Source organism: Pelmatolapia mariae, linkage group LG8, assembly GCF_036321145.2.
Source record: "Pelmatolapia mariae isolate MD_Pm_ZW linkage group LG8, Pm_UMD_F_2, whole genome shotgun sequence".
Lineage (NCBI taxonomy): Eukaryota > Metazoa > Chordata > Actinopteri > Cichliformes > Cichlidae > Pelmatolapia > Pelmatolapia mariae.
Window position 1 is genome coordinate 19,523,669 of NC_086234.1, and position 14,372 is coordinate 19,538,040.

Sequence of the window (14,372 nt, forward strand, 5' to 3'; positions counted from 1 at the left end):
CATACTGTCTTTTAAACCCTTTAAATAAAGGGAAAAACGTGAGTGGCAAACACCATTTTCAAGACCTCTGTGAGGGGAGGTTGGAGTTGAGAGCACAATTAGTCTGTATTATGGATATAATATTTGAATTTTGAAAACATCATGCATTTATCTACCTTCGTTAGTGTTTTAGATTTCCTTGAAAATAGGATGATCCAGTCAGGAGAGAGGCCCTGCCTGCTGGTCCAAGCCAAGGTCTGTGGGTACACAAAGGAAACTGTTAATGATCATTAATTATCTATAAGTCTGTCAGTGATCAAAGTTTCTTTGAAGTGAACTAAACATGCCGCAGTCTCATCGGCGGTGACACTGGGCTTTTAGGGAGGGACTGCTGTAAAAGAAAGAATTTTGATAATTGTTTTATAATCGTCATGACTAATATTAATCACCCAGTGCTAAGGCAGGTTAGGTTGGGTGTCAGCTGGCTTATTAGTTACAGAAATGTTGAATTCCTCCCTGTTCTGACGTCAGAAAAGGTTGTCAGGGTAGGTTTTTCAGACATTTTTGGAAAAGCTCACAAGCTGAAGCGAGATCTAAATTTCCGGAGATGATAATTAAAAGTCTCATAGTTCTTTTGACTGTGACATTGCATGTAAATTTCCAAAGACCCCACCAGGCCACTAGTTTCTGGTGATGTCTGCTTGTTTGTGACAAGCTCAAGGTGTGATTGCGTCACTCTGCGTCCCACTGGGAATCGAGTCAGTATCCTTACATGGCACAGCATCTCCCATGACAGCTACATGTCACCTGCTGCAAGGGCAGGCTGCCAGCAGAGGAAAGGTAAACACTCAGCAGCAGAGCAGCAGAGGCTTCCAGTTGCTTCTGACATTAACCCACAGTCAGCCTGCACCCACATTTCCTGTCCATGACCTACCCACTGAAGCAAAAGATGACATGAACTGTTCACTCACTAAACAGCAAAAGTTGCAAGATTGCTGTCTTCACGAGGTAATAAAAAAAAGATAAATTAGGAAATGATATATTCCGTGCTCTAATGTCAGATAAGTAACTTTATATAACAAGTATTTTTCAGTGAATTGCGTTTATGCCTTTGGAGTGTTTGAGTGAAAAGACTGGCCTGAGGCTTGCTTTATGGCAGCTTTTAGAGCCCATCAAAGAGACGGATGGAGGAAGCAAAGCTCGGCTGAAATACATTAATGTGCACAACAGTACCCTCTGCTAAGAGGAGCTGGAGATGAATCCTGCCATATCCAGCCTCTTAAGGACAACATGACACCTGCATTGTTACCCCTGATAAGAGCTCTAGTCGTTGCTCTCCTTTAATGGTGCGCCACTCCATAGTGCATATTCACCACACTTTTCATCCTACCTTGATGCTTACACTGCTTTTGCCACCCAATGTCCTTTTTTTGTCTTTTTTAATGAGAAACTAGCTTTCTTCCTGCTTTCTGTGTTAACCCTCTCAAGCAAGGAGAGAAAAGTGGGTCATGGGCAGATGGAGCGTACAGTAGTAAGAACATGCTGGGTAGATTTTTATTTATTTTCCTGTGTGTTTTAGTGAATTCAGCTTTTTTTTGTAGACGTGGAATCAAAAAGGCAAAAAAAAAAAAGAGAAAAGAGGAAGGATGAGAGACAAAATATTGATCTATGAATCTTAAGCTGTGAAGCACTTTGAATTGCTGGTTTGGTGTAAAAAAAATTCAAGTCACAGTTTCTGTGTGAATGAACTGAAACGCTACAAACCCAACTGCATTCATGTTAGCCAAAGAATAAAAATCCCATTTTATGAGTTCTGCACTCACAAACTGAGACCGATTTGCATATTCACAGCCCTAAATGCAGTTATTCACTGTTAAAATTAAATAGTTTTTTATATAGTTATTGGACAAGTGCTTAGCATAAAGACATTCAGTAAAAACAGGCTCAGATCTGGCTTAAGGCCCCATTCATGTGTTATTCTCAAGGAAAACTGATGCAGTGCTGGGCCCTGGTGGCCAATTAAAGTAACTGAAATACCGCATACATTTTTTTAAGTTATCAGAATAATGTGAGAGAAACAGGTGAAAAGGAAAGCAGTAGAAACAAGATGTCTTTTAAAAAAGGATTAGGCTTTCTATCTTGTCAGCTCTTTTTAATCTATTTCTAAATAGATTTAAAAAAAAAAAGAAAAAAAAAGCAAAACCGTTTCCTGTGTTTAAATTCTTGGAAACAAAAACAGAAGAGGAGAAACTGCACATGGTCAGTTTTTAAGGCAGACAAATCCACTTCTTATTTTGTTAGTTCTTCTTTTATTGAGCTTTGCCTCAATAAGGGGAAGTTGTTTTGGGGTTGTTGTTTAGCTGAGTTAGCTGTTACATTAGGCCAGGGGTGATCTAACACCTAAAAACCCACAGTGTCCTGATGTGACCTGCGCATATAAAGTCACCAATTGTCATGTAACTATTTGACCTGAAGATTATTTCCAGTTAAAGTTTTTAGTGCTACAATGCAATTTTTAAACCTGAAATGGGAAACTCTAGGTTTGCGTTAACTTAGTGTGGTCACCACAACCTTTTTATTTCTTTTTGATTTGCATCATGTTGTGGTAGCAACAGCAGTACAGCTCATCTCATCGTGTTTCTGTTCTCAGTCTTTGTAAGGGTTCGCAACAGTTTTAACTGGTGAGAAACTGCAACAGCTTCCCCTGAATTTCTCAGAACTGCTTCATGAAGATCAAATACTGAGCAGAAGGTCAGTTCTGAACACTTAAACTGCAATGCTGGAAGAAACAAAACAAAAACTAAGAGCAAAAGCTCCTATTCTAAGAACTTTCACAAGGCAACCTCTTCAGAAATTGCAAAACACTGAATGCATCATATATCTTAATAGGCTGACAAGGCTACCAAAGGGTCCTTCATTTGCTCAAGATAAACACAATGAGGTAGCAAATAAAGAAAAATAAGAGAAACAAGGGTAACGTGTTTAGTGTGTGGCTTTCCTTTGAAGTTAGCTAAATTTAAATACAATTGAGGGAGGATAGAGTTAACCGATAGACACTCTACTATCCATATAACTCAGGCCACTGGCAAACCGCACCATAGCGCTTTTTCTTTTACTCTACCAGACTCAAAGCACTTTATACAACTTGCCTCAATCACACAAGCACTTTTTTTCTATATCTATGCAACAATCAGTATGTCAAATTTTAACATGGAAAAATGGAGCAGCCAGAGATTGAATCACCAACCTCCTGAGCTACAGCCACCCGAGATGGTGGTGAGTGGTCAGAAGGCTCTCTGATGTGGACTGATAGAAGATGGGCTGTAAGTGATGAGGGAGGGGAGTGTGCAAATAATATGAGATGCCTGTGGTCCATATGAGGTCAGCCAAGATGTGAACAGCAAGGAATTGTAAAGGTCTCTACTACCGCAGAGTGCTTAGTGTGCATTCATTTCTTGAAGTCCATTTTTTCTGTGAAGAAACAAAGAACTCTCTTTGAGTCTGATTATGATATTTAAACAGAGATTCACTCAGGTTGTTAGTTGTTGATGAGATTGAGTTGTGTTGTTTCACGTATCAGCTGGTGGAAACAAATAAAAGCGCTGCACATTCTCTTAGGTCTGTTGCTCACTCTGCCCAGGAATTCCTGTATTTACTTTGGAAGTCCAGAATCCTGCAGCTCAGTGTTGCTCACCAACTCATACAGTTGACTTGTACCAGACTGATCCCATTATGGGGTAGATATAATTTAATTCACTCCAAAATAAAAAAAATACATAAATAAATAAAATCCCCCTAAATTGTAAGATGTAAATTGTAAACGTAAAGCAAAAGCCTCGGGTTTATTTTTCGGTTTGCACATCTTTGCTATTATTCCAGGAATTTCAAACAGAAGCCAGTAGTTTTCATCTCTGCCAAAAGGGGACTTTACCTCAGAATGACTCGCATCATCAGTCCAGTTATGATTATTAATCACAGAATTTAGACCTGAAGGCTCTTGTTGAGACATTATAGTTTTCCTTGCTTTATAACTTTATCTGTGACTCGTAATGAAATGAAGAGCTTCTCTATAGCAGTGCTCAAGTCAGAGATTTGAAATCTTCATTGACTTTTGGCAGCTGCTTTTGGCATTTTGACTGTTTTTGCTTTTGAACCTTGAGTAATAAGTACTCTTTTCTTTTTACAACTTGTCTCTTAACCTTTATACTGCATTTTGTCATTAACGGTACTTTCTACTCTGAGGCAAATACAGCATCCTATATCTTTAGTTGTATTCTTAGAGACACTTGGGTTCATTGGGTGTACCTGCTGCAAAACAAACAAGACAGCAACAAAAACAGGAGGAACTTTTTTAAATTTAATATTTTCTAAAAAAGAAGAATAATGTGCCACTGTACCTTTCACATGACAAAAAATATATATTTTTGTGCTAAACCCACTTATTTTTGTGCTGTGCTATAATTTAAGATCTTATCTAGGGAAGTGTGCTCAGTTACTTATGTGATTCTTCTGTGACCAAAATCTGTGTCCCCAGAGTGTACTAAGATGATTAGATATTTTTAAAAAGTTTTTAAAAAATAGTTTTCATCCAGTACTATTATGGATGGCCCTCACCCAACTTCCTCAACATGACTCATTTGGGGAAGAAGCCAGTAAGTCACTTCATGCCAGTCAGTGAGGCTTCTCTTGCCCGTAGCACCTTTGATCATGGGGAGTGGAAAGCATTTGCTGCTCATTGCAGGTAAGAAAACCAGCTGAGACATGATGAGGAACTTTTGTTTTTGTTGTGTCAGCCTCAGCTGAAATAATTCACATAGCTGTGAATTATTTGCAACTTTGCAATTGTAATTTCTTAAACTTGAGGAAAAAAAAAGTACTGCAATTAGCATTTAAGTAACAGGAGTTATCTATTATGAATTATATAAAAAATATTTGACAGTTTCGCTGGAGTTATTTAATTTGAAGAAAAAAGCTTTGTGAGTTATGACAAATGATTTTATGAAGCAGTATGATGTTTATGAAGGAGTATTAGGACCACATTAAGAAAAAAAAAACTATTATTGATCATTTTGAGAAAAAAGTCAAGATGTATAGTTAAGAGTTGTTGTTTCTAGACAAACTGCCACGACTGAGTATTAGGACCACATTAAGAAAAAAATGATTAAAGTCAAAAATCTAATTTGAGACAAAAGTTGCATTGTGGAGATTCCAGTGGCTGCATCAAGGAGAATTCTCTTCTTAATGAATCGGGTTTTATGTGTAACAAGGATGGATTTTATTTCTCTTTGCGCACATAAACACAGTCTGGTGATCAGTTTAAGGACGTCGAAAACATGGTGCAGAAAGCTGCGTGTGGTCAGACGGAAACCCACACAAATGTAGAAGAGTCAATTTGTACAAAAGGAAATGACTGGTAATGGACAGATGCGAGGAAACAGGACTGATGGTTACACCGTCAAGCAATAAAGATGTTGTCTCACAAGACGGCGGATTAAGTTGTTTCACTCATCTAAACAAGGCATTTTGTAGCAAACATGGCCATTTGGTAATCTGCACGATTCAACTTTTTTCTCAAAATGATCAATAATATTATTTTTTCTTAATGTGTTGGATAAATTTACAGTTAATCTTTCATACATATGCAGGCAGTTAAGCAGATATTTGACAAATATTATTTCCATCCATGCACTTGTCCAGTTCAGGGTTACAGCGGCCTTTGCATACTCAGCTGTCAAATGGGAGAAAGGAGGGGGGGGGGGGAGGGGGGGGGGGGTACACTAAACAGGTCACCAGTCTATCAACTAATTTTTAGCTTGTTTATAAACTGTAAAATGTTATATTTACAACACCCAGTGTCTCATAATTACAGCTGAACTCAATAAATACTAATTTATACTTAATAAAAAAATTCTTAATCCTAACCGCAGTAATTTTAGGTCACTCTGAGTCACAAATGTATTTTTATTTTATTTAAAAAATAGTCTGTGAATCACTAAGTTATTCTCCTTTGTTTTAACAGTGCCAGTACCTGCTCAATGTCACACAGATAAAAATCTCATTTGGTGGTAAATTTGTTCAAATTAAAAAGCACTTTTTTGCTCTTTTGTTACAGTGTTGCCACTCCTGGTAAGATGTCAAAACCTAAAAGGTAATCCATATTCACTTACTTCTAAAACGTCACTTGTACACGCTGTACTGCATTTATTGCCCTTTATTATTTGCTCAGAGTAATAAGTATGCACAACAGTGTAATTGTAGTTTTTCTCAGAAGGGCTACACAAATACTTGATTGCATTTCTTCTTTTTCTCTTCTTTTTAGTTTTGATGGTACCTGCATTTAAAATGGCCTTCACTGGGGATACAGTTTACTTAAAATGTAACCCAAGTGCAAGCTCAGTGACATGGCACAAACCTAATGGTGAGCCAATCATCGGAACAGACACTTTGAAAGTGGAAATTAAAAACTCAAATGACGGAGGCTCTTATCAGTGCGAGACCAGTGGGACAAGGAGTGACCCTGTTTTAGTCAATGTCACGGGTAAATTCACAATCAACACATATTAGAGCTCAAACTTCCACAGGTCTAAAGGTAAATTCACAATTCACACATAATAATGAGATGATTTTCTTTATTTGTCCTGCAGAATCTGGTCTCAGCGCTTCACTCACCATTGAGACAGGCTATAAGAACATGTGGAAGGGAGGTGCAGTTTTCCTGAAGCTTGAAAATGAGGATGGTCTGAAAGGGTGGAGGTGCTGGGTGTACAGGGGTGGAGAAAGGCCAATAATGGTTTCACTGAAATTGAAGGGTGTCAGTAACAGTATGGTGTTTCGAACTGCTGACCTCAATGTCGATGAGACTATTTACTGGTGTACGGATAAGAATCGAACTCTCAGAAGTAACCAAGTAATTCTCACCACCTCTGGTAAGCATATTTTTCATTACGTCTTCAGTTTTATTGAAATGAAGTTAATGGGAGTACGACAAGGAGACTCATGACTATTAGATTTATATATTTTCTGTTCCCACAGATCCATGGGAGCCTCCAAAACCATCTGAGAAGGAAGGGAAGTTGGGAGATGTTGTTGGTGGGGATACTCTTGGTGTTGCTGGGGGTGTTGGTGGTGATAGTGGTGGTAATTTTACGATGTAGGAGAAGAAGTGACGGAGGTGAGTAGCTTTCTTTTGTTTCTTTGGATTGTTTACTGTTCTTTTAGGTATAGTAACAGTCACTGTATTCATGCCACACTGCATATCGTACTTTTCTCAGGGCGGATTTATGAGGATGTGGCGCTGAGATCAAAAGAGCGAGGTGATGACAAGTATGAAACTCTGCAGGAGGCATCTGGGAGGGAGCGAGAGTACGACACCCTTGCAGGAGCATCAGGTGGAGAGCCGAAAGGTGGCAAATATGAACCACTGAAGAAAATTAAAAGTCTCATAGTTCTGTTGACTGTGACATTGCATGTAAATTTCCAAAGACCCCACCAGGCCACTGGTTTCTGGTGATGTCTGCTTGTTTGTGACAAACTCAAGAGATTGAGTTGTGTTGTTGAGTTGTGTTGTTTTACATGTCAGCTGGTGGAAAAATAAAAGCGCTGCACATTCTCTTAGGCCTGTTGGTCACTCTGCCCAGGAATTCCTGTATTTACTTTGGAAGTCCAGAATCCTGCAGCTCAGTGTTGCTCACCAACTCATAGAGTTGACTTGTACCAAACTGATCCCATTATGGGGTAGATTTAATTTAATTCACTCCAAAATAAAAAAATAAAAAAATACATAAATAAATAAAATCCCCCTAAATTGTAAGATGTAAATTGTAAATGTAAAGCAAAAGCCTCGGGTTTATTCTTCGGTTTGCACATCTTTGCTATTATTCCAGGAATTTCAAACAGAAGCCAGTAGTTTTCATCTCTGCCAAAAGGGGACTTTACCTCAGAATGACTCGCATCATCAGTCCAGTTATGATTATTAATCACAGAATTTAGACCTGAAGGCTCTTGTTGAGACATTATAGCTTTCCTTGCTTTATAACTTTATCTGTGACTCGTAATGAAATGAAGAGCTTCTCTATTGCAGTGCTCAAGTCACAGATTTGAAATCTTCATTGACTTTTTATTAAGCTGGTTTTGGTATTTTGACTGTTTTTGCTTTTGCTTTTTACAGCTTGTGTCTTCACCTTTATACTGCACTTTGTCACTAATGGTACTAACTACTGGACAAATACAGCATCCTATATGTTTAGTTGTCTTCAAAGAGACACTTGGGTGCATCTGCTGCAAAACAAACAAGGCAGCAACAAAAACAGGAGGAACTTTTTAAAATTTGATATTTTCTACAAAGAAGAATAATGTGCCACTGTACCTTTCACATGACAAAAAAAACTACAGTTTTCTGCTAAACCCACTTATTTTTGTGCTGTGCTATAATTTAAACTACGTTTTAAGAATTGTCTTATCTAGGGAAGTGTGTTCAGTTACTTATGTGATTCTTCTGTGAACAAAATCTGTAAAAAAACAAAAAAAAAAAACAACAACTGAATTCTGTACAAACAAAATATAAAATACGGAAAGGCCTTTATGAAAAGAAGAACTAACCAACTAAATAAATAAAAAATAAATAAAATGGCGCAGTTGAGTGGTTTGCTTCAGGTGTTCTTCATCATTATATGAGGTAAGCATGTATGTTCAATTAGTGTCCCCAGAGCCCTCTCCTGCATTATAACAGGAAAGCTTTTGGAGTGCTAAAACTTTCCCACCCTTCAAAGTTTCCCAAGCTCCTCTCTTTTAGCTTACTGGATCAGTTTTATCACTTGTGTGAAGAAAACTACTGCATTCATTCCCGTTTTTCTCTGTCCGTGGCATTATAGGACAAAATACTGGATGAGCAGAATGAGGAAAAATCTAATTCAAAAGCTGAAGTATGCTAAGATGATTAGATAGTTTAAAAAGAATAGTTTTCATCCAGTACTATTATGGATGGCCCTCCCCCAACTTCCTCAACATGACTCATTAAGGGAAGCGGCCAGTTAGTCACTTGTCACTCCTCCGTGACTGAGTTAAAGTGAAGTTTCTCTTGCCCGTAGCACCTTTGATCATGGGGAGTGGAAAGCATTTGCTGCTCATTGCAGGTAAGAAAACAAACTAAGACATGATGAGGGAATTGTATGAAAGAAACATAGCTGTGAATTATTTTTATAACTTTGCAATTGTAATTTCTTAAGCTTGAAGGGGAAAAAGTACTGCAATTAGCATTTAAGTAACAGGAGTTATCTATTATGAATTATATAAAAATATTTGACGGTTTCTCTGGAGTTATTTAATTTGAAGAAAAAAGCTTTGTGAGTTATGACAAATGGTTTTATGAAGCAGTATGATGTTTATGAAGGAGTATTAGGACCACATTAAGAAAAAAATATATTATTGATCATTTTGAGAAAAAAGTCCAAATGTATAGATAAGAGTTGTTGTAGACAAACTGCCACGACTATTAGGACCACATTAAGAAAAAAATGATTAAAATCAAAAATCTAATTTAAGACAAAAGTTGCATTGTGGAGATTCCAGTGGCTGCATCAAGGAGAACTCTCTTCTTAATGAATCGGGTTTTTTTGTGTAACAAGGATGGATTTTATTTCTCTTTGCGCACATAAACACAGTCTGGGACACTAAACAGGTCACCAGTCTATCAACTAATTTTTAGCTTGTTTGTAAACTGTAAAATGTTATATTTACAACACCCAGTGTCTCATAATAACAGCAAACAGTGAACTGTGTGAAAAGTGTTTGGCAAATTTTCCAGCTCAGCTGAACTCAATAAATACTAATTTATACTTAATAAAAAAATTCTTAATCCTATCAGCAGCAATTTTAGGTCACTCTGAGTCACAAATGTATTTTTATTTTATTTAAAAAATAGTATGTGAATTACTAAGTTACAAACTTATTCTCCTTTGTTTTAACAGTGCCAGTACCTGCTCAATGTCACACAGATAAAAATCTCATTTGGTGGTAAATTTGTTCAAATTAAAAAGCACTTTTTTGCTCTTTTGTTACAGTGTTGCCACTCCTGGTAAGATGTCAAAAACCACAAGGTAATCCATATTCACTTACTTCTAAAACGTCACTTGTACACGCTGTACTGCATTTATTGCCCTTTATTATTTGCTCAGAGTAATAAGTATGCACAACAGTGTAATTGTAGTTTTTCTTAGAAGGGCTACACAAATACTTGATTGCATTTCTTCTTTTTCTCTTCTTTTTAGTTTTGATGGTACCTGCATTTAAAATGGCCTTCACTGGGGATACAGTTTACTTAAAATGCAATACAAGTGCAAGCTCAGTGACATGGCACAAACCTAATGGTGAGCCAATCGATGGAGAAGACACTTTGAAAGTGGAAATTAAAAACTCAAACGACAGAGGCTCTTATCAGTGCGAGACCAGTGGGACAAAGAGTGACCCTGTTTTAGTCAATGTCACGGGTAAATTCACAATCAACACATATTAGAGCTCAAACTTCCACAGGTCTAAAGGTAAATTCACAATTCACACATAATAATGAGATGATTTTCTTTTTTTGTCCTGCAGAATCTGGTCTCAGCGCTTCACTCACCATTGAGACAGGCTATCAGAACATGTGGAAGGGAGGTGCAGTTATCCTGAAGCTTGAAAATGAGGATGGTCTGCAAGGGTGGAGGTGCTGGGTGTACAGGGGTGGATTAAGGCCAATAATGGTTTCACTGAAATTGAAGGGTGTCAGTAACAGTATGGTGTTTCAAACTGCTGACCTCAATGTCGATGAGACTATTTACTGGTGTACGGATAAGCGTCGAACTCACAGAAGTAACCAAGTAATTCTCACCACCTCTGGTAAGCATATTTTTCATTACGTCTTCAGTTTTATTGAAATGAAGTTAATGGGAGTACGACGAGGAGACTCATGACTATTAGATTTATATATTTTCTGTTCCCACAGATCCATGGGAGCCTCCAAAACCACCTGAGAAGGAAGGGAAGTTGGGGATGGTGTTGGGGATATTGTTGGTATTGGTGGGGATGTTGGTGGTGATAGTGGTGGTAGGTTTACGACGTAGGAGAAGAAGTGACGGAGGTGAGTAGCTTTTTTTTGTTCCTTTGGATTATTTAAGGTTTTTTAGGCATAGTAACAGTCACTGTATTCATACCACACTGCATATCATACTTTTCTCAGGGCAGATTTATGAGGATGTGGCGCTGAGATCAAAAGAGCGAGGTGATGACAAGTATGAAACTCTGCAGGAGGCATCTGGGAGGGAGCGAGAGTACGACACCCTTGCAGGAGCACCAGGCGGAGAGCCGAAAGGTGGCGAATATGAACCACTGAAGAAAGGCGAAATGAAAGAGGGGGTATACCACACTTTAGGGGCGGAAGGTGCGGCAGGTGGAGAGGGTGGAGAGGGTGGATACGAAGCACTGAAGAAAGGCGAAATGAAAGAGGGGGTATACCACACGTTAGGGGCGGAAGGTGCAGCAGGTGGAGAGGGTGGATACGAAGCACTGAAGAAAGGCGAAATGAAAGAGGGGGTATACCACACTTTAGGGGTGGAGGGTGCAGCAGGCGGAGAGGGTGGATATGAAGCAGTAGGGAGGAAGGATAAGCCCAGTGAGTCTGCAACAGCGGGCGAATGAATAAAAAAGGCGCTGCGCCACTGCAGGAGAAACAGGTTTAATGCTGCAAACCTAAACCATGCAGATGTGTTGATCTCGATCCCAAAGTTAAGATTCTTTGATTTGAATGAATGTTTAAGAAATCTGACAAACTCCAGGTGTCTTTCAGGCGTGAAAGTGTCAATACAGATTGAGAATTTATAATAAGTAATGGAAATAAATCTGTGGGAGACTGTAGGGAACAGCTAGAGTGAGGTTTTTACAATAAGGGAGAAATGTTTCTAATATATTAATTAAATGAAATGATACAGAGTAAAATTTCAGCAAAATCCAAAAGAGCAGCAAACACTTTGTGACACCAAGTCAACAAACAAGCCACACATCCACACTTTACATTCAGTTTAATGTCTACAAATAGTCTGCTTTATTAACTGATCATGTCCTTCAGCTTTGATGCTACAAGCTAATATTTGCAGTCCTCACTATAGCGTTTCTGCTTACATCATTGCACGTTATTAATTCATCTCACAGGAACCAAATGGTTAGTTTAGGCATTATCACATGATTTAGATTTCTCCATCATATTTTTAATGTACTGTATAATGAGAATTTCCCAAAGCTGTCGGGTTTTTTGTGATATATAGCAAAATTATTTTTTTATATGGCTATAATTAGCTCATCAGCAGTGGGATAAATATTTTGCACTGTGAGATTCCTTTTAGCACTTAAGCCACTTTCTTAAATGATACTATGTGATATTTTGATAGGTCAATATCAGATAAACTGTTTTACAAAAATGGTATCATCATTTTTTGAGAATGGAAGCTACAGCCTGAGAGTACAGTGAGTCAAGCTCCACGTTCAGTTTTTAACTTAACTATTCCTTGTACGAAAATGAAACAGTTATCTTCACACCATTATTTTTCCTTTTAAAGTCATGCTGATTATAACGGATCAGCTTGTTGTCATGTTGCTGAATTTCTATTTTGAAGCAACACGATTAAAGTACTCTGTGTTTCTCGTCTTTTATCGGTTTCCACCATTTAGTATAAATAAGTTAATCGCAAATTTATGCTTAGTGTAAACGAACCCTTGCTTAGCTTCCTATATTCAACCATTTAATATCAATAACATTTTTCTCTCAATAAAAATCACACATACAACGCAGGTGTATTGTGGCTAAATGTGTTGCAACCAGTAAATTGAGATCCTGTTTGACTGGTTTTATTGACATTGTTTTATTACTTTTTCCTCTTCTGAAATGCTGGAATGAGACATTAACATTTTCTTTTTTTTTTTCATTTTGAGTCGTGTTAAAAGGAAAAAGTTTTGCCTTTATGGGATGTTTTTGTTGTTTTGGAAACATTTTGCTTTCAGGGGTTTTTTGTTGTTGTTTTTGTACATACGGTATTATATTTAATATTCTGTGCTGAAAGACTGTACACGATTCAAGATTCAAAAATTCAAAGATTCAAAGCGTTTATTGTCATGTGTGGAAAGAAAAAGCAGTTCTCTGTACAATGAAATTCTTTCTCTGCTGTCCACACGCAGATGCCGGTTAATATGTACAAACAGATAAAATACAAATAGCAGGAATAAAGGCTTGAGATTATATTATAACTACAAAGAAGTTTTGTGTCATTTTTTTATTCATTTATGTCCTGCAGTGTCTCCTGTGCTACAGTGTGAGGCTGTTAGTCTAAGTGTCACAGTCCTGGGTCTGTGACCCAGTTTTTTGTGTATTGTTATTGCAATTTTTAATTTCTAGTATTTAATATAAGTTTAGTTCAGTGCCTCTGAGTTTTTTCTATGGACTTCCTGTTTTACTTTGAAGGTCTGTGTCTTATGTTGATATTTCTAGTTTTGCGTCTGACTGGTCCCATCAGTTAATTTGTATCAGCTGTGTCCCCCATCTGGTCCTCATTCCCTCGTGTTCCTCTTGTATTTATTGTCTGTATTTTCATATGTTCAGTGTCGCGTCGTACCACCGTATCTGCCTGTGTGTTCTGTTCCTGTGTTATTTCAGTTTTAGTACTCTGCCAGCAATAAAGCTGAGGTTCTGTTAAGTTAACTTCTGCCTCCATGACTCCTGCACTTTGGTTCTTTTCGTAACTACCTGCACACAGACCATGACACTAAGGCTGGGAGGAATATAATTCATAGCTTTAAAACTTTGAAGGGTGGGTTTTAAAATAAAAGCACAATATGTAAAATAGCCTGATGTAATTATCTAACATGTTCAGCTATAGTCAGGGTGTTTATGTGTTTGTGTTTCAGTGATAGGGATGCATACACCCATCTGTGATAAATTACAGCTGTTACAGATAAATTACAGCTGTTACAGTTCCTCAGCTGAACAGTTAGTGTTTTCAGTTTTAATGCAGGACCGAAACTACTTTTTATCTGTGTCTTCACATGGAATATGAAAAATGCATTTGTTTAAAGATGGCAAAACAAGAACAACAACAAGGCTTTCTTATGAGAGTATGAATATGTTTTTTTTAACTTTCTACACAAAGGAGTCACAAAAAGATGCCAATGACACTTTTTTTTGTTATTTTGGAGTTTTACTTCTGTAAGAGTAAAGGGTTTAAAATGCATAGCTGCATCCCTCTAGACCAGTGGTTCCCAAACTGTTTTTTGCTGGGCCCCCCTTTTGTTTTACAAGAAAAATGTTGCCCCCCCCCCCTCCCGCGCGTGCACGCGCACGCACAAAAACATCCTCCAACCACACACAGCCATAT

The 14,372-nt window shown here is 37.8% G+C and overlaps 2 protein-coding genes across 2 annotated transcripts; both read left to right on the forward strand.

Annotated features, from left to right (window-relative positions):
• Positions 1-4,661: 4,661 nt before the first annotated feature.
• LOC134633222 (uncharacterized) lies at positions 4,662-8,550 on the forward strand. The gene is made up of 6 exons (XM_063482097.1): positions 4,662-4,720; positions 6,092-6,127; positions 6,299-6,517; positions 6,624-6,905; positions 7,012-7,150; positions 7,251-8,550. The coding sequence occupies exons 1-5, from the start codon at positions 4,687-4,689 to the stop codon at positions 7,131-7,133; spliced, it is 693 nt and encodes a 230-aa protein (XP_063338167.1). The 5' UTR covers positions 4,662-4,686; the 3' UTR covers positions 7,134-7,150; positions 7,251-8,550.
• A 473-nt stretch (positions 8,551-9,023) lies between these two features.
• On the forward strand, positions 9,024-13,699 carry LOC134633205 (uncharacterized). The gene is made up of 6 exons (XM_063482080.1): positions 9,024-9,110; positions 10,038-10,073; positions 10,245-10,463; positions 10,570-10,851; positions 10,958-11,092; positions 11,192-13,699. The coding sequence occupies exons 1-6, from the start codon at positions 9,077-9,079 to the stop codon at positions 11,647-11,649; spliced, it is 1,164 nt and encodes a 387-aa protein (XP_063338150.1). The 5' UTR covers positions 9,024-9,076; the 3' UTR covers positions 11,650-13,699.
• Positions 13,700-14,372: the final 673 nt, after the last annotated feature.